This window comes from Saccostrea cucullata, unplaced genomic scaffold (assembly GCF_032062105.1).
Source record: "Saccostrea cucullata isolate Sc308-1 unplaced genomic scaffold, CSIRO_AGI_Scuc_v1 ctg90, whole genome shotgun sequence".
NCBI classification, from domain to species: Eukaryota; Metazoa; Mollusca; class Bivalvia; order Ostreida; family Ostreidae; genus Saccostrea; species Saccostrea cuccullata.
In genome coordinates, this window is record NW_026940868.1 from 69,208 (window position 1) to 89,924 (window position 20,717).

Sequence of the window (20,717 nt, forward strand, 5' to 3'; positions counted from 1 at the left end):
ATTTCCAGAATTGTCCTCCTTCAAACATTTTTTTTAGCCATTTATCATAGCAAAATTCTCTGTTATCCTCAGACTTCATGTAAGGCATGGCATTCTTGACATTACATTATAAGCCTCTGAAATTAACACAGCCTTTCATTCACTGTTGAAATATACATGGGATAAATAGAACAAGTCTCAATAAGGCATTATCTGTGGTCCCTGGTTACTCGTCAAATTTTAAACTTTAATTAAAAAACATATAAAGTAAATTATATTACGAGAGGTGATCAAAAAGTTCGCGAACTAATTAAATAACTTCCATAAATGACACAATATTTGGTTTCAGTGTTGATTATAGTTTAAATCAGTCCTCTCCAATATTAATGCACACATGTCATCGTTCTGCTCATGCACGAATCACGTGATATAGCCGGTCACGTGACCTCCTCCGTTGCGTTCTGTCACAAAAGCTAAGAGATTTTTCCGAGTTTTATATTTCTTTCCATGTAAGTTAATTTTTATAACAAGAACAGTTAATTTGTCAGAAATGATCAATTCTCTGCAACAGAATGGGTGGATAAGAATATCCTTTCCAAAAATAAGCATGGCAACCATCAAAACTCAAATTTCTGCCTCGGGAGAGACGTTTATTCAAGGCGGATAGAGAATGGGTGCCTCTTTTTTATCAGATCTAATATGTTTAAAATCTGAAGTAAATGATATCATAGGTATTTAATAATTATATTATTGTTGAAATATTCAGCTATTTTTCAAAGTGTAAATTGGAGGTCTTTGATAGCTAATTGCTTTATTAAAAACGCATCTCTTTTCAAACTTGCTTCCACTGGGCAAAATAACAAGTATCATTTTTAACCATCTGCCTTCCTTCACTAAAACGATTAATCCAATCATTGATGGAATTTATAAGAAGTCAGTTGTCTTATTAAACTATGTACAAATTATTATAGTCTACTTCAAAGTGATTTCTAAGATATACCATAAATTTTACAGTCGCTTCTTGAACGAGTATGACAGAAAAAACCATTTTTCGTCACAAGTGACCTACATAGTGAGGTCATTTTTATATTGTGACGTCACAAACAAGGAGTAAAGCATTATTCAGCATATGCTATTTATAGAACTTGTGTATGGCTACATGTATACCGATTTTTTTTCTAATCTGAATTGTGGTTTTGTAGATATAGAGATAGTTCGCGAACTTTTTGATCACCCCTCGTATTCTCTTATGTCTGTAGTATTTGCGCCAATGTTTAAAAATATCAAATACTTGCAATAGACAACATGCGAAGCTGTGTTTTGAAGATGGGGTCCTTTGATTTTCATGAATATCAAAAGAAATTTGTGACAGGTACCCACTTTACAGCTTTCCTAAACATCAAGTGCAGGTTTGTTCAAAGTCGAGATTAAAATATAATGTGTATATTATATTTTTACAGATTGTGTGAAAATATCTTTGTTGAACACCCTTGCGCTATATGTTTTCTACTTAAAAGTATCGTGATTTTGAATCTGTTCGATGAGTACATTTACATAGGATGAACCTCTTGTTGACCTGCTAAGAATAGATCTCTCTAATATGTCACGTGATTCCATACCGTCACAGGTGAATACATTGAATTCATTAAAAGAATTTATTTCTTAAATTTGACAAATCTGTAGGCCCTTTCATTTACTAGATCTTGACCTTAGTTATCTCATCAGTTTGAAAAACAACTTAAAGTTGCTGATGTTAGTGATTTCTTAACCAATGAGAATTTGAGAGATGTTTATTATGTAGCTTTGAGAATGCCACACCTCACTGAAAGTCCAAGGATGACAGAGAATTGTACTATTCATCTACTCAATTTCATAACTTTTTAAGAACATTAATTTTTTAGGGCACAATAATGCCCAAACTGTCCATTCTTCAGAGAATTGTTATCTCCCATTTTTGGGGTCTAAGACCAAGAGAAAACTTTCTTAAAACCACATCAAACTTCAAAGTTATGAGGCCAAATATCATAAAGCATATGAAAGTTTATTGTTACAGTTAATGCACATATGAAAAAAAATTCTGGTGCACAAAAGTAGGTAAAATGTTTATATCAACGAAATGAGCTGGTTATGTCAAATATTGGACTCGTAGAATTCATCCCATTAATACATGTACAAAAGATGACAGATCATAAACATGTTTTAATTTGGAAGAGATTTTGGACAGATAGCTGGATTCTCTCAGTGAGAATGATATGACTGGATTGTTTTCCTTTACAGGTTGTCTGTGGTGAGCTTCATTCAACAGAAGATTGGATAAAGAAACATGTCTCAGATCACAGTGGATTACATTACAGACAATTCTTACTGAAGTGTTTATCCCAACAGGCAGAGAAACTATCTGAACAATACTTACTGAATTACAGGAACACTATTCAAAAGGAAATGCACCTGATCTCAGATCTAATTAAATGTTATCCAGGTCATGAAGCACTTTGGTACCATAGGTAATGTAGAATTAAGTTCAGTAGCTCTTTTCACAAAAATCAGTTTTTGCATTAGATTTTAACTTAAGAATCTCTTACAACATCACAAATTTTAAGTGCTTTTCATGAATGCATGCATAGAATATTGAACTTTTTAAAAGATTTTACTTGCAACAAACTATGTCCCTAGCAACGATCTCAATATGCTTATTAATCCTTTAAAAATTGGATGAAAATAAGGGTGACGCTTGGTTTTCAACTTGTCAGCCCATTTATTGACAAAAAATATCGAATGCAACTGATGGTGAAAAAAAGAGTTTGAAATCTGACGTTACAATCACAAGTCTGACATAAAAGTAGGTCATTTGAAAATCTTATGAAAAGGGCTACTGAATTTTATGCCAGTACTGTTAGTCATTGTAAACCAACTTCTTGGATGTAAAGTGGGGAACTGCATGAAATTTACTGAATGAAGATATTCAAATCAGTAATTGACTACCCCACCCCCTTTAAATATTAATGCTCTGTTCACACGGAGAATTTAATTCACAGTAAATTAATGCGAAGTAAACTAATGTGAATCAAACTAATGCGAATGAAATTGCATTCACACTACAGCTAATGCAAAGTAAACTAATGTGAATTAAAATTTTACTTCTGCAGCCCGGCGTCAGCACGTTTATTATGACGTCATTTGCAAATCACGTCACCTTATGCAGAAGCAGATCCCTTTGACATAATGGCAAAGTGTCTGTATAATGTTACATATTTATAACCCCCGCAAACGAAGTTTGGGGGGGTATATAGCAATCACCTTGTCTGTCTGTCCGTCTGTCCATTTGTCCATCCGTCCGTCCAGCTGTCTGTCCATCTGTCTGTGCAAACGTGTCCGGTCCATATCTTTCTTACGGAGGAACATTAGAATCTACTACTCTACACAAAGATTGCACATGACCTAAGGGTGTGTCATGACCTTGACCCAAGGTCATTTGAGGAAGTTCAAGGTCACTGGAAGAAAAATTTCATAATTCGTGTCCGGTCCATATCTTTCTTATGGATAAACTTGGTAGGTTCTAATTTCACATAAAGATTGCACATGACCTAAGGGTGTGTCATGACCTTAACCCAAGGTCATTTGGGGAAGTTCAAGGTCACTGGAAGAAAAATTTCATAAATCGTGTCCGTTCCATATCTTTCTTATTGATAAACTTGGTAGGTTCTCATTTCACACAAAGATTGCTTATAACCTAAGGGTGTGTCATGATTTTGACCCAAGGTCATTTGATAAGTTCAAGGTCACTGGAAGAAAAATTTCATAATTTGTGTCCAGTCCATATCTCTCTTATGGATAAACTTGGTAGGTTCTCATTTTACACAAAGATTGCACATGACCTAAGGGTGTGTCATGACCTTGAACAAAGGACATTTGGAGAAGTTCAAGGTCACTGGAAGAAAAATTTCATAATTTGTATGCGGTCCATATCTTTCTTATGGATAAACTTGGTAGGTTCTAATTTCATACAAAGATCGCTTATAACCTAAGGGTGTGTCATGACCTTGAACCAAGGTCATTTGGGGAAGTTCAAGGTCACTGGAAGAAAAATTTCATAAATCGTGTCCGTTCCGTATCTTTCTTATGGATAAACTTGGTAGGTTCTAATTTCACTCAAAGATTGCTTATAACCTAAGGGTGTGTCATGATTTTGACCCAAGGTCATTTGATAAGTTCAAGGTCACTGGAAGAAAAATTTCATAATTTGTGTCCAGTCCATATCTTTCTTATGGATAAACATGGTAGGTTCTCATTTCACACAAAGATTGTACATGACCTAAGAGTGTGTCATGACCTTGAACCAAGGTCATTTGGGGAAGTTCAAGGTCACTGGAAGAAAAATTTTATATTTTGTGTCTGGTCCATATCTTGCTTTATTATGGAAAAACTTGTATCTACTACTTCACGCAAACATTGCTTATGACCTGAGTTTGTGTCATGACATTGAACCAAGGTCATTTATGCAAGTTCAAGGTCACTGACAGAAAAAGTTCATAATTCGTGTCTGGTCCATATATTTAGTCTATTTTTATGGCGTTGAGCTTTAGTTTGTCGCTCATCTAGCAATGAGGAAATCTCTGACTGTTCACCACTTTCTTCATGCTCCAAATAATATAGTACTCGAACCAAGACCTTCATGTATCTGGCGTAGGGATATACATGCCAATTTTTGCGTTTATTCCATAAATTGCTTGAAAATCATACAATTTCAACAGTCCTATACATAGTTGCCAACTCACCCACTTTCATCGGGTTACTTTTCGACCCTTAACCTGATTATTTTTTATGACACAGCGGGTCATGCTTATCGCCCGAATCCCGGATTTCCGGATTTGGTTTGTAAATAAGGTTGTACTTTTAACTTCCAGTTACAACCCAAGCTTGATCTACGTAAACAATGCCAATGGCTATGTGCAGTAGGCCAGTAAATTATCAGTGCAGATGTAAACAATTAACTGGGATTGTTTTGACAAATCAAAATTTTAAAATGGCTTCAGATAGAACAAGATTTTTATGAGGACCAGCAGGAACAAATTGAACAAAGAGAAAGAGATAAAAATATTTATGTACATGTCAAGGAGTCTTGGAAAACAACTTTTATTACATATAATAAAGTGATCGAAGACAGTGTAACTCTTACTGTACATTTAGAACACATTGCACTAGTTAATTAAATTAATTAGGCCTAAGAGAGAGGAAAAGTAATTTAAATCCCCAAAAATTGGAATTACTTTCAAATTTAGCACCAGGGACCTATTTACTAACACCTGCACAAGTCACAATATAAAAGCAGGGGTTAGAGTCAGAGGAATCTCGGATTAATGAGTTGAATGCTTTTATTTCATAAATGCTTAAATCAGGGTATTTTATCTAGATATACAACTAAGCTACTGTTAATCACTTTTTATTCGCGAGGACTTTATTTTCGCGTAATTACATGAGAGTGTGCTCGCGAAAATTTAATTCTCGCTTATAATAGTATTCCTTTAAGATTATATAGAGCAATAACCACAATACGTGAAAGTTTTGTCTCGCTAATCAAGAGTCAATGACTATCTCGTGAAAATAAGGTGTCGCGAAAATTAAGTGATCTACAGTATATAATCTGTAGACATATGCATACTTTTAAACATGCTTTGAAATCCAATAATTTTACAGTATCACTACCATATCTAAAGCGCGGTGCTATTGTGACCCTTCAGGCCTTTGATTTTTATTAGGCTGCGCCTTCGTTTCATTTATAAAAAATATAATGAGCAATTATATTTGCACTAAAAATGTTTTAGCATTTCTCTCTTCTCTTAGATCCATAAAATATTCATGATTTAGCACTTCTGAAAAACCCAGCGGGGGGTATTTTGTCCCATTTGGACAGTTCTAGTTTAATGATTCACAAAATTTTCCAGAGTTTTTACTCAAAAATAGCACAAGTACCTATAGCTGACCACCGACAAGTGGCATTTGACTTAATTTTGCCATTACGCATACGTCAGAATTTAATTCGAAGTAGCTTCGCTTAGAGTTCATACAGAGCTAATACGGGGTAATTTAATGCGCAGTAAACTAATTCGCATTAAATTCTCCGTGTGAACGCTAAGCCAAGCTAATTCGCAGTAACTTTACGTTTAATTCGAATTAAACTCTCCGTGTGAACAGGGCATAAGGATATGCTTTTTGGTCAATGTGCCTGTGATTAAGATTTCTGTTGTAAATATGCTCATATGGTGTGGCTCATTGATAAAGTTATACTATGAATTTCAATATAATGTGAAGGTCAGGGATAGATTGTAGGTGAAAGTCATTCATAGATATCCAGATTAGACTTTGCCACTATGGGATTTTATTTTACCAGTAGTCTAAGAAAATTTTATTTAATAAATAGCTATGTCTTTAAAATTCTGAAAAAGAGTTAAACTTTATTTGATCAAGTCTGCTGCAAATCAAGAGAAAGAAGTTGAATTTTTATTGTGCTGTAAATACTTAAGAAAACTTTTAACATACATACAATGATTGTTTCTTTTAGCCTCATACCTTAACTTCGAACTGAGGAAAAGAAAGTTGTGGCCAATTACTAAAAAAATGTAAAACTACTTTGTTTTGACCAAGTACCTGTTTAAACTCTGCTTCTTTATCTTTCAGGAGGTATGTATTTCAAGCTTTATGTGAGTCATGTGACAAAGGTTTTAAGGAACCCAATCAACTCAGTGACCAGTTACTGGAAAATCAACAAAAGAAAACCAAATTTGAAAATGAGAGACAAGTCTTGCTGATAAATGAAGTGGATACAGTGTCGACCACTGACCTCCTAGGTCGAGACAAATACAACCAACAGTTAGCTCAGAAATACCTGGACTGGATTCAGACCTACTGCAGGAGATGAATATTTACTTATTTTAATAATTCACTTTTTATCTAATTTATTTGATTATTCATTTAATTTTGTTATCTTTAAAATAATGAAGAACAGTGATGTAAACCTATGATATATCACAGCATTTTGTCATTTGTTTACCTCTTGTAGTCCCTCAGTTAATGTTCAAAATGCCACTCCTTCCTCGTGTAAGACCAAATTCATGCAGTCAGATTTTGTTTACAAGTAAAGAATACCAAGATATATACAATCAGTTGATGGAATTTAAAATTCAACAATCTTGTTGCCATAGTTTCTGATATTTGAAATATATGTAAAGACTTTTTGAAAAATGCTACTCCTCCTGAAAGTTTGTCAAATTTCTAAGGAGCTGTACTTACTTGTTTTAATTGAGCTGTGGGACATAGAGGTCATTGTTTCAGATGTAACTGTACTAACTGAGTCCCTGCACTTATAAAATTTTGAAAATTTTCAGCTTATATACAACTGTTGAACTAATTTTACTTTATAAAGGAACATACCTCTTGAATTTTTTGTCTTCAAAAGTCTTTTTTATCCCATGACATAAACCAAACTTCTTTTGTTGCAATGAAAAAAGAGTGTTTAAAACTGTGAAATCATGTTCAATTGGTCAAAGATTATGGTGTTAGGGTAGACCGCAGGGTTCTATTGATCATGTAGGGAGATTTTTACTATGTTGTCTAGATTGGCAATAATGACAAGTGGGTGTGTGGTTAGCAATGACATATGAAGGCAATTAAAGAAATTTACTAAAATCAAAGTAATTATAGAAAACGAGAAAAAACTATTGTGAGGATTGTGATTGAATCATATTCTATTGATAGCAAAAGTCATTTGATTCCTTGTTAATTAGGGCTCCGCAAGGATTTGCGGGTGCCTATAGTAATTACTCTGTCTGTCTGTCCGTCTGTCATTCTTCCGACCACAAATTTTCTGTTTTTTCTTAATAATTTCTTTTATGGTTGCCCAATTAAGATCAAATTTGGTATGGTAGTTCAAAAGGCAGAAAGACATATTTTGATGCTAATTCTGTTTCTCTATGTCCCCTGGTTTGGAGCTGGGGTGATGGAGAAGATTCCTTAACTTTATATAAGAATGCATTGGCAAAGAGAGATAACTGCTGAAAATTTTCCCATTGTAAACTGAATGCTGCTTTGAGTCCCTTGGGATTAATTAGCTTTCCTCCTGAAGAAAATCCAAAGCATTATCTTTATCTGTCACATTGGGATTAATTACCACCTCTGTCTGCAAATGAAGTTTGTTTTGAAGTTAAGTTAATTTGAAATGCTATGAGCACTCAGCTGTAATGTGGATATAAATGTTTATACCGTATAATCCCTATTAACCGCCCCGGGCACTTAGAAAATTGGGAAAGGGGGCGGTTATTTTGGTATTCTCTTCCTAAAATTTAATGTCATATTTTAATTTCAAAAAATCTTTTGAAAAATAAATAAATTCAAAGAAACACTGAAATATGTCTAACTTTATTTTAAGTGAAGATAATCCATCCATATTATGCTAAATGATTCATTTTCCACCAAGAAATTAGATTATAGAAAGTTTCATATTCACTTTCTTCAAATCTTGGCAGACTTTTGATACGATTCTCGATGATTTTAATCTCTGTACAATGGTCCCTTATTTCCTAACAATTAAAAAAGACCTAGAGGGGCACTTATAGGGGTAGGGGCAGTTAATAGGGATTATACGGTACTTTATTTTTGTTAAAATACCCTACGCAATGAGTTATGATTTCATGGAATTCTAAAAACAAGAAATAGATTAAAGAAGATATATTTTTTTTATTTTTACTTTTTTTTCTTTATGTAAATTCAAGAATATTATTAATTTTTAAGGTAGTTGGATAAAAACCCCATTCTATCATTAATACTGAAAAAGTTCTTATTGTAACTTTAGAGGAAATGATGAGAGAAGTACAGTTAATCTCTAGGGATTAATTATCTAGCATGCTGTAGAAAATTTAGCAGGCTTTTCTTTATCTGTCACTTTGAGATTAATGAAAACCTTTGTCTGCAACAGCTGTTTGTTTTGAAGTTAAGGTCAAGCCTTCATGATATTTGCATTCATCAAAGGCTGGCATTTTATATAACACAAGCTTCATTATTGTTTAAATATACATTCAATGTTAAGTTGTTTTAAATACAAGGATATTATTTACAGGTTTTTGGATATTCAGGAATTATCTTGAAATTTTAAGAATACAGTTGCTGTTACTTATTCTTCACATGTATTTTCAGCTCTTCTGAGCCAAAGGCTCAAAGAGCTAATGCTATGGCCATTTGTGCGGTGTGCGTTAACTTTTTAAAATATTGGCCATAACTCAAGAACCCCTTGGCCAATTATTGTCAAATTTGTCACAGGGTATCCTTGGCCCAAGGGCTACCATTTTTATTAAAACTAGGGGTGGGACCCTAAAACAAGGGGAGATAATCACGAAAATAAAACCAAAAGTACTGGTTGCTAAAAAATCTCCTCCAGAACCACCAGGCAGATTTTCACCAAACTTACATACAAGGGTCGAGATATGTTGAAGATTAAAAATTGTTCAAGGCATGACCCTGGGGCAAAGGGCGTGGTCTCAAGGTCACTTCAAAGTTGACCAAAATTTACACTTATTAAAAATGTTGATATTTTGCTTACTATAAAGACTAGGATCATCAAATCTTGTAAGTTGATGCATCTCAGGACTTGACATCATGTTAATGCAAAAGTAGGTCACAGTGACCTATTTTTTAGCTCACCTGAGCCTAAGGCTCAAGTGAGCTTTTCTGATCACATTTTGTCCGTTGTCCGTCCGTCCATCTATAAATTTTTCACATTTTTGACCTCTTCTCAAGAACCATTGAGCCAATTTTGACCAAACTTGGTACAAAACATCCTTGGGTGAAGGGGAATTTAAATTGTTAAAATGAAGGGCCCAGTCCCCTCACGAGGGGAGATAATCAAGAAAAGACAAAAGTAGGGTTGGGTCATTAAAAAATCTTCTTCTCAAGAACCACTGGGCCAGTAAAGCTGAAACTTATGTGTAAGCATCCTGGGATAGTGTAGATTCTAAATTGTTCAAATCATGACCCCCGGGGGTTGGGCGGGGCCACAAGGGGGAATCAAAGTTTTACATAGAAATATATAGGGAAAATCTTTAAAAATCTTCTTCTCAAGAACCACTGGGCCAGAAAACCTGAAACTTATGTGGAAGCATCATGAGGTAATGTAGATTCTAAATTGTTCAAATCATGACCCCCAGGGGTTGGGCGGGGCCACAATGGGGTATCAAAGTTTTACATAGAAATATATAGGAAAAATCTTTTAAAATCTTCTTCTCAAGAACCACAGGGCCAGAAAAGCTGAAACTTATGTGGAAGCATCATGAGGTAATGTAGATTCTAAATTGTTCAAATCATGACCCCCGGGGATTGGGCAGGGCCACAATGGGGAATCAAAGTTTTACATGGAAATATATAGGAAAAATCTTTAAAAATATTCTTCTCAAGAACCACTGGGCCAGAAAACCTGAAACTTATGTGCAAGCATCCTGGGATAGTGTAGATTCTAAATCATGACCCCCGGGGGTTGGGCGGGGCCACAATGGGGAATCAAAGTTTTACATAGAAATATATAGGAAAAATCTTTTTAAATCTTCTTCTCAAGAACCACTGGGCCAGAAAAGCTGAAACTTATATGTGGAAGCATCCTGAGGTAGTGTAGATTCTAAATTGTTCAAATCACGACCCCCGGGGGTTGGGCGGGGCCACAATGGGGAATCAAAGTTTTACATAGAAATGTATAAGAAAAATCTTTAAAAATCTTCTTTTCACAAATTACTGGGCCAGAAAAGCTGAATCTTATGTGGTAGCATCCTGGGGTAGTGTAGATTTCAAGTTGTCTAAATTCTGATCAGTGGGGTAGGGTGGGGTCACAATATGTAGTACAAGAGGGAAATCTGGTAAAGAACAGAATGGTCAAAGCTTCTCAGGTGAGTGATGTGGCCCATGGGCCTCTTGTTAAATTTTACGGGCTTTTGTTTTCAGATTGATTTGGAGGCATATTTTGGACACTTTAAGGCCTATGATCATAAAACTTTGTCAATTGGTGCATCTTTGGTCCACAAACAACATCAACTTAAAAGTAGGTCATCATGACCTACTTTTGGAATTTTATGGCTAATCTTTTCTAAGACATTTAATCCCATTATTTCAGACACCGAGAGGTTTAGAATCACCAAATCTTGTAAGTTGTTGCATCTTGGGGCCTTAAAACATATTTATCAAAAAGTAGGTCACTGTGACCTACTTTTTGAACTTTCCAGGCATTTGTTTTCAAATCCTTTAAAATGCATATTTTGAATACTACTAGACCTATGATTATCAAATTTTGTCAGTTGATGTATCTTTGGTCTTCAGAAAATGTTGACCAAAAAGCAGGTCACTGTGACCTACTTTCGACATTTTATGGCTAGATTTAAGTATCTCGGGTACTAATTGGCTTAGAATCATCAAAATTTGTCAGTTGATGCATCTTGGGTTTTCGGAGATAAATGACCAAAAAGTAGGTCATGGTGACCTACTTTTGACATTTTATGTCTACATTTAAGTATCTCAGGTACTTGTTGGCTTAGAATCATCAAACTTTGTCAGTAGATGCATCTTGGGTTTTCGGAGAATGTCGACCAAAAAGTAGGTCACGGTGACAATTCTAAGCCAATAAGTACCCTAGAATACTTAAATATAGCCATAAATGTCACAAGTAGGTCACCATGACCTATTTTTTGATCATCATTCTCCGAGAACCCAAGATGCATCAAATAACAAAGTTTGATGATTCTAAACCAAATAAGTACCTGAAATACCTATTTATAGCCATAAAATGTCAAAAGTAGGTCACTGTGACCTACTCTTTGGTCAACATTCTCTGAAAAAGTAGGTCACGGTGACCTACTTTTGACATTTTATGGCTAGTTTTATGTTTCTCAGGTACTATTTGTTGTAGAATCATCAAACTTTGTCATTTGATGCATCTTAGGTTTTCCCAGCATATTCACCAAAAAGTAGGTCACGGTGACCTACTCTTGAATATCTCAGGTACTGATTGGCTTAGAATCATCAAACTTTGTTAGTAGATGCATCTTGGGTTTTCTGAGAATGTCGACCAAAGAGTAGGTCACGGTGACCTACTTTTGACATTTTATTGCTATATTTAGGTATTTCAGGTACTTACATGTATTTGGTTTAGAATCATCAAACTTTGTTATTTGATGCATCTTGGGTTCTCGGAGAATGATGATCAAAAAACAGGTCATGGTGACCTACTTGTGACATTTATGGCTATATTTAAGTATTTTAGGGTACTTATTGGCTTAGAATTGTCAAACCTTGTCAGTTGATGCACCTTGGGTTTTCGGAGAATGTTGACCAATAAGTAGGTCACTGTGACCTACTTTTGAATATCTTAAGTACTTATTGGCTTAGAATCATCAATCTTTGTCAATTAATGCATATTGTGTCCTCAGAAAATTTCAATCAAAAAGTAGGTCACCATGACCTTCTTATAGTATTTTATAGTTACATTTAAATATCTTCAGTCCTAACTGGCTAAGAATCATCACCTTTTGTCAGATGTTGCATCTTAGGTCTTAAGATAGATTGTATAATTCATCAGAAGAGTGATTCAAGGCCCTTGGGCCTCTTGTTTAATCATTCTGTAAGCTGCATCCTTATTATTCTACCCCATGGTGGGGCCCTTGCTGACTGGTCAGTTTTCTAGTTTAAGTGAATTTTGTTGCTATCATAACTAGAATAAAAAACACCATAAAATTCTTTCAAAATACTATTTATGATGAGTAGACTGTTCAAAGTCTTGTGGGAGTCTTCTGGTGGACTCAGTTTAATTTTCTTTTAAATTTGAAATTGAAATTTCAGGGTTAAATTTTACTTCTGATATTAAAAACTCAGGTACAGAGCAGAAAAAATGTAAGTTCACATTTAATCAATTATTGTGTATACTGTTCTATGTTTTTAAAAGTCACCTGAGCTACTCAGGTGACCTATTGGTTTCTGTTTTCTTCATCTTCGTGTCTTGTGCGTCATGCATTAACATTTGAACATTTTTAGCTTCTTCTCTGCAACCGCTCAACCAATTTCAACCAAATATAAAATAGATCATCTATGGGTGAAGGGGAACACAAATTGTGAATTTCAGGTCCCTGGGGCCAAAACCACTCAAATTAATGCAATCTTTAAAAATCTTTTTACTCCTGGACATCAAGCAAACTGTTAGCATAATTGTAAGAAGCATTGAGTCCTCTATCAAAATTGTGAATTTCATGGCCCCAGGGTCTGGGGTTCTAGTGCTAGGGTCGAGTAATATAGATTAAAGAGGCTGGTGGGTGGCAGCCATTTTCAGACTATTAATTTAATCTAAAATTAAAAAAACAAAAAAAAAAAAAAAAAAAACCTAAGTTAATCAAACTTGTGTGGATATTGATCTTGGAATGCGCACGAATTAGGAAAAATATTTTGTGAGATTTGTTTTACCTATAGACAACATTCGTCGAGGTGAGCTTTGTAATTACCTATGTTTTTATTTTAGGGTGGAGCTCCTTGGTATTCTCAAACTTCCATGGTTAAACCCCATTTAAAATTTGTATAAGAAGTGAAAATTTCGAATTTCTATCAAGATATTATGATTATAATGTCTTGCAGTATGACAATTTCATTAGTTTGCATACTCTGGAACTTTTTTTCTTTGTCTGCTAAAAAAAAAGGGGGGGGGGGGAAATTGTGATCACACTTTTGGAAAACAAAACTGACAGAAAGTATTTTCCTATTGCTTTAATTGAATAAATTTCAGAGATGTTAGATAGCAATATCCGTTCCCTTTAATGTGTGAATAGACAGCAGAGTGAGAGAATACAACCTCAATTTCACTATAAAGTGGCCGGTCTGCGGCATGCTGAGACCATCAATCCCATGTTGAAATTAATTGAAACTGAAGATAGGGTATCCCCATAGTAAGTGGATCAGGCAATTCTATGGAGAATCGCGGGATGTTTTTATCAGCACTGAATAAAAATGAAGTTATTTTTTTAATAACGACAACTTCTTTGACATTAATTTCCGCCATATTTGATAAAATGACAGCCACTGCCAGCGTGGTTTTCCTTTTCAGACTTATTGTGACAAATTCAAGCTTAAAACACGTGTCCTTCAGCATAGAATGGCTCTTGTATTTCAGCTTGTAAATCTAATTGTCAGGGTGTATTGATGGACTGTTTGTTGTTTTTGCGACAAGGGATATTAATGTGACTTATATAATGTCATAGAAATAATGTAACAGTTGCTATGCTTTTTTTTAAATTGCATGAGATTTCTCATAAACGGAGCATGGTTATAGCAAATAGTTAAGGGTAGCTTGAACTACTTTTTTTGGTCATAATTCATTAAACATGTATCCAGTTAATTATTTTTTAGTTTAAATGATGTTACAAACATGTATTTTGCTCGATGAAATGGGGTTAAACTTGTCTTTTGTCTTATGCAAGAGGGGTTAAACAAACGAACACGGATATCTTAAACCATGGATATGTTAAAGCATAGAATTATATAGAGCAGATTTCTCTGCTTTATATGTATGGTTAAAGTTACTTGAGAGTATTAATCCCTTTTTCGTGTATGTTTAAGAATTCTAATAATGGAGCGGGGAAGGGATAGGGTGGGGCCACAATTAAGGGTAAAGATTTTAGGATCAAGGTGATTAATTGTTGTGGCCATCCATGGGTTCTTTTTTTGAAAACATGCTAATGGCTTTGGTCCAGGGATATGAATCTAACCTTGAAAGTAGTTTTTTTCAAATAAACGCGTTGTTTTATTTGATACGTTAATTACTTAGTCTCTTTATTGCATAATGCACCCATATGGGTCAAGCAATACAATCCGTCATGAAAAAAAAACAAAACAAAAGAGAACAATGAATTATATATATAATAGACGTATAGAAATTTATTCCCTAAATGTTAAACCGATGTGGACCTTTTATTTCTCAGTTCTAATGATTGTTTTATAAAAGTGCAAACAATCGGTATATCTTCAAGTTTTGGACTAAGTATATATTTAAGTTTCTGTGTAGGTGATTTAAGGTAGTATGAGGAACAATTATTTTAGCTGTAGAACTGTAGCTCTCTGCTTCAGAAAATTCATACAGATACTGATAAAGCAGAGAGCTACATATCCAAGCGTTGTAAAAACCTTCGATTTACGCCACCGATTTTTTGTCGCTATTTTAGGTATTTATTTCGTGTAGTTTAAGCTTTCTTTGGCTTTTAGAATGGTATCCTATAATTAGTCATATATTTAACTCTTATTTTTGATACTTTATTTATTTTTTAACGGTCCTAAACATTCCTGTAAATAGTATTGTAATGTCGGTTTAAAAGAGTTCCATTTCGACGTCCGTAACCACAAACAGCCAGTTGTTAGTGCTGAAAGGTAATGTTAATTATCAGGAATTGAAGTTAAATGTATGATTAATTATTTTAATTCCATTTTTAAAGGTGGGGAAAGTACAAAATACAAGAAAAAAATACCCGAATGGAGCGACAAAAATCGTCAGCGTAAATCGCAGGTTTTTACAACGCTTGGATCTGTAGCTCTCTGCTTTATCTGTCCGAATTTTCTCAAGCAGAGAGCTACAGTTCTGCAGCTACAATCATCTAACATAAATTTTACAAGTCTATTTCTTGCTTGTATATTCAAGTTACACTGTAAAAAGAAATGAAATTCATCATCAATAGCATTACATAATCTTTGTTGTCGAGGTATTTTCCTATGCCTACCAGTTTTGTTAGTAGGCAGTGGTCACTTGTTCGAAATTTAGTTAGCATTTGTCTATTCTTAAAACTATTTTTAAGCACAAGATACTCTTCTATATTGACATTGTGTTTTATTTTACTGTACATGTATAGTTTTGAGATTTCTGTGAATTTAGATACTTTTTCCATAGTTTTATCTTTATAATTATCTATTACAATTTTCTTCAACTTCTTTTTAACTGAATTTCGAATGCTGTCAAATTTTCATCTTTATTCTTGTAGTCATTGCTACTCAAATTATTTTTCTTCAAATATAGACAGTGCAAGGGTATGCCATGAGTAAAATCCCTCTTCATGCATAGATACATCAATATTAAAGATATGTATGCCGTGTTAAACAGTATTTTTGCACAGCTGAAACCGAACAAAAAATTCTGGAGAATGAAAAGCTACCAAAAATGAAGCATTCTTGCAAATTCGACGAAATTTTATTCGGTATTAACAAAGTACTGGTCAGGAAAAGAACACGATATTCTCATGCATATTTATAAAGGACTGACGTTTATCCTGGATCTGCGCATGTGCGCAGGAAAAGCATCGCGAGAATCATCAGGTCGAGGAAAATATTTTTTGTGACGTCTGTTCAGTGAGGGACACAAATAGACCAATCAGCTCAATGAGTTGCATATAATGCATTTATGGATTACTACATAAAATACTACATGTGTTTTTCAAAAAGGCTAGTTTTTTAAATCGCTCTCAGAAAGACTTGATGCATTATGTACATTATTATCTACTAATCCCATGCTCATATTTGCATACAAATGATTAACAATGATGAAAATTAAAGTTTTCCCCACTCCATTGTACAGGTCCGTTTGTTTAGAGTTTCCCCGTGCTGTACTGCTAGTGGACATTTTCGGTTGGGTGAACATTTATGGATCTTCAGTATGGAGCGCATTATGCGCAAAAAAAATTTATGTCAAGTACAATGCATGGCAAGTAATTTAAACTGCTATGTTTACACCCTGAATGGGATATCGTCAATTATCCCTTTTATTTTTTAATATGAACTACATAACACATGTAGATGAAACTTACATACCATACATCTTGACTTCTTAGAAATATAGTTGGGCTAATAAAATAAAATTCGTCAAGGAATTCCAGGCCTCTAAAAACTATTCCAGTTTGAGGGCGCAACCAAGCATTTCGATGAACACCATTAAGAAAAATTAATTCAGGTAGGTATCATCGTTTTTTTTTAAAGTGGGTGGGGGATAGAACAGTTAGAATAAAAATCAACTAGCTCGAAGAAATCTGACAAGTAAAATAAGTTCCAATATCTTTCACTATACTAAATTTTATTCATTCACTACAATTTACTGCCAAACTCCAAATTTCACTTCCGAATTAGCCCGATCCAATGCTGATAACCTACTTGCAAGATTTTTTATATTATTTTCAAGGGGTCAGAAATACTGTGGTTCATATGTAAAGAATATAATTATATTATTTTGTAGTATTTTGGTTTTGGCATTCGGTATATTGTGCAGATTTATACATGATATTCTGTGGAATACTTTTTGTTGTTTTGAACCATTAAGAAATGCAGAATTGAATGTATCTAATAACCATTTTGATTGATCAAAATATCATTTGTTTGTGTTAATTTAGTTATTTCATTTTGGCACAACATGGTTTCCACACTTCTTTATCCATAGTCCCTGACATCTGTAGAAGTTCACCCAACTGAAAATATCCATTGAAAAGACAATTACACGTGATTATTCCTCGGTACAAAAAGCAACCAACTCTGAGGTGCTCTCAATATTGACAATCCCTAACTCACGTGTTTGTAGTAAAACGTAGTAGACCATCATGCTTTTCGGTTCATTCACGAGATTGGACCATTGTTTGCTGTAAACATGCGAGACAACGTGATCATGAATATTTCAATAAGAGGCGGTTTTTTATCCGACACGGAGAGAAAATAATTTTTACCAAATAACATTTCCTAACTTTTAAAAGTGATGGAGTGGAGTTGTCTTATTTGCAGAAAGTATATAACTTATATAACTTGATGAGACACCACATATATTTATTACTTTTAAAATAAAACACTAAAACGGCATATATAGCTTTAAATCATTCTTCAACCAGTAAAATCCACCTGTGACGTCATTCTTTTGTTTGAGCGCTCCATTACTTTTAAGGAATGGAGAGTTGCAAATTACCAATTGGCAAATTACATTGAAAACGAAATTTGTTATGGTCTTATTCTCCTTTCCGTGCCTCTACCAAGGAAAGAACTTAGAAAATTTTAGAGAAGAGTTTTGGAAAATTTTAAAGGTTAGTTTCACGCTAAGAAAATTAGATCACCCATGATGAGAATCGAACCCGGTACCCTCACCATAGCAGTCCGATGCTCATTTCACTGAGCTAACGAGGCAGTTGAGAGACTTTGGTTTAGAGTAAATTCAGTACACTTTTTTTAGTTTTTCTTTCTATATTATATATAAATACTACTACTAATATGTAAAAAGTATTTACAATGTATCATATAAATAGTCTTTATTATGTATTAACAAACAATAAAAACAAGCATTCAGAAAGGCGGATTTTACGCGGGTTAATATACTCGTAGCGCTCCATTCCTTAAAAGTAATGGGCCTCGGCCCCTTCGGGGCCTCTGCTCCATTACTTTTAAGGAATGGAGCGCTACTCGTACATTAACCCTTACATAGTTTAGTCGTATAAAGTACATCATGACTTGAGTTTTAATAAAAGAAGAAACTGGAAGTCTACCTAGTTCACATAATGTTGAAATATTGCATGCTGTTTTGTTGAGTCCTAGAACTGTTTTACAATATCTAGCATGTACTTTTTCATAAACAGATTTGTCGAGTCCTAGAACTGTTTTACAATATCTAGCATGTACTTTTTCATAAACAGATTTTTCTTGTAAAGCGAGTTTATCACATGAGTTGTTATTTTTTATTGCTTGGAGCATTGCTCTGTATGAAGGAAGATAATCATCCGTAAACCAGACTTCACTATTAAAGCATATTAAAATAGAACGAACAAGAGTGTCAAATAATTTACAAGACCAATTCACAAGTAGTTGTTTAAAGTTGGTGAAAATTTTTCTTAAGGAGAATACTACTTTTAAGCCCTTCCTAGACAATTCTAGTATTCCTTTGTGTAAGTTAATAAATGTAAAAATCATTGAAAATGTTCATGACTCTACATTGAAAATCCGGAACCTTCAACAGTTCAATATCCCTAGGAACAAGTAGGAAAATGCTGACTGGTTCTGCTCTATAAATCGTATACATTGAATTGTAATGACATGACAGGTTATCCACTGGGATCAATTAACGGAAATTGCACAAATAAATTAATGTTCTCTCCTGTAAATAAAGTATTTTGTGATGTTCGATATTTTAAGAGTTGTAAATATTCATTCACTTGTGATCAAATTGCATTCAAATGCAAGAACAATGCACTTTACACACGAAAGATTTTATGCACCGTTAAGTCATTAACTTTAGAAACGCACAATAATTTATAATCCAGATTTTCAATGTTATCAAAAATATCTCAAGATATGGAAACTGCAATACAAAATATAGGGAAAACAATTCCAGGTTTTTTCTTTTTTGACGTTTCACATCGAATGTTATAACTGGTTTATTGTTGATATTCATCGTTAATTAAGCAACTTTTTTTTACCTTAATTCATTTATTCTTCCACTTAATATCATTTCCTTCATTTCTTAGAATAAGAAAACCGTTGTCGTTTCTCAGTCAGTAAACGCCACATTAGGCAAGCATACTGCAAAGATTTCTTGAACATCGGCCTTCCATCAATTATGCATACAGTGACATGCACATCTATTGGACGATAATTAGCTTATTTTTTTCTTCAATTTTTGAAACATATTTTTTTATACAGATATAAATATTAAAAATAAAGCATCTTTCTTTCTTTGTTAGTACGGGAATGAACATCGCAGCTAGTGCATAAAAATACATTTATTCGCGGATGTATTTTTTTTTCTGCAACAGCTGCGTCATGTTCTTGTTAGCATTAGTTTATGGACACTCCATTAAAACTAAAATGCTCATTATAAACATCACACAAAGATGTGTGAGATCAGGAACACCAAACTAATCCTTATCATTAATTGAAGCAAAAAAAAAAAGGGTGGGGGGGGGGGTAAGTGAAAGAGAGAAAAATTTTTGAAAACCTACAAAAACTTGACAAACAAAATTAAAATAGAAGAAAATCTCTCCATTGCCCATTGGGCATAATTATCTTGTGAAAACGAGTTATTATCTTGTGAAAACGACTTATTATCTTGTGAAAACGAGATATTATCTTGTGAAAACGACTTATTATCTTGTGAAAACGAGATAATATCTTGTGAAAACGAGATAATATCTTGTGAAAACGACTTATTATCTTGTGAAAACGAGATATTATCTTGTGAAAACGATTTATTATCTTGTAAAAACGAGATATTATCTTGTGAAAACGACTTATTATCTTGTGAAAACGAAATATCGACGCCGTGGAAATGAAAGGTCGTTTATGGAATTTTGGTATTTACAGGAAGCAGTGAAAACTGTTTTTCACACATGACTGTGGACATAGTTTAAGGATTTAGGACCCAAGAAAGTACAATTTTGATCCAATTAATTCATGAAAATAATTCATACACGAAGAAATTTTGCAAATATGACCTTTAAGTATTTATAATAACTGCCACTCATGACATTATTGCTGAAAGATTACATAATAAAACAACTAGTTATAAGTAGTAAGTGGCACTTTCAACGTTTTTCAATATCTTATTAAATCAGGCGTCTATATAAATATGAAATGAAAGTAGAAATACCGAATGATAATTACCCTAAAATACTAGTGCTAGAAATAATTTAAACCATTTTGAAATTCCCATTTTATTTGAATGAAATATG

At 33.9% G+C, this 20,717-nt stretch overlaps 1 protein-coding gene across 3 annotated transcripts in view; it reads left to right on the top strand.

Annotated features, from left to right (window-relative positions):
• LOC134256518 (protein prenyltransferase alpha subunit repeat-containing protein 1-B-like) overlaps positions 1-7,415 on the top strand; it is a 48,444-nt gene extending 41,029 nt beyond the window's left edge. For all 3 annotated transcript variants that reach the window (XM_062739170.1, XM_062739171.1, XM_062739172.1), the window contains exons 6-7: positions 2,257-2,483; positions 6,655-7,415. In XM_062739170.1, coding sequence (XP_062595154.1) covers positions 2,257-2,483; positions 6,655-6,895 — 468 coding nt within the window. In that variant the 3' untranslated portion in view covers positions 6,896-7,415. The remainder of the gene's footprint in view (positions 1-2,256; positions 2,484-6,654) is intronic.
• Positions 7,416-20,717: the final 13,302 nt, after the last annotated feature.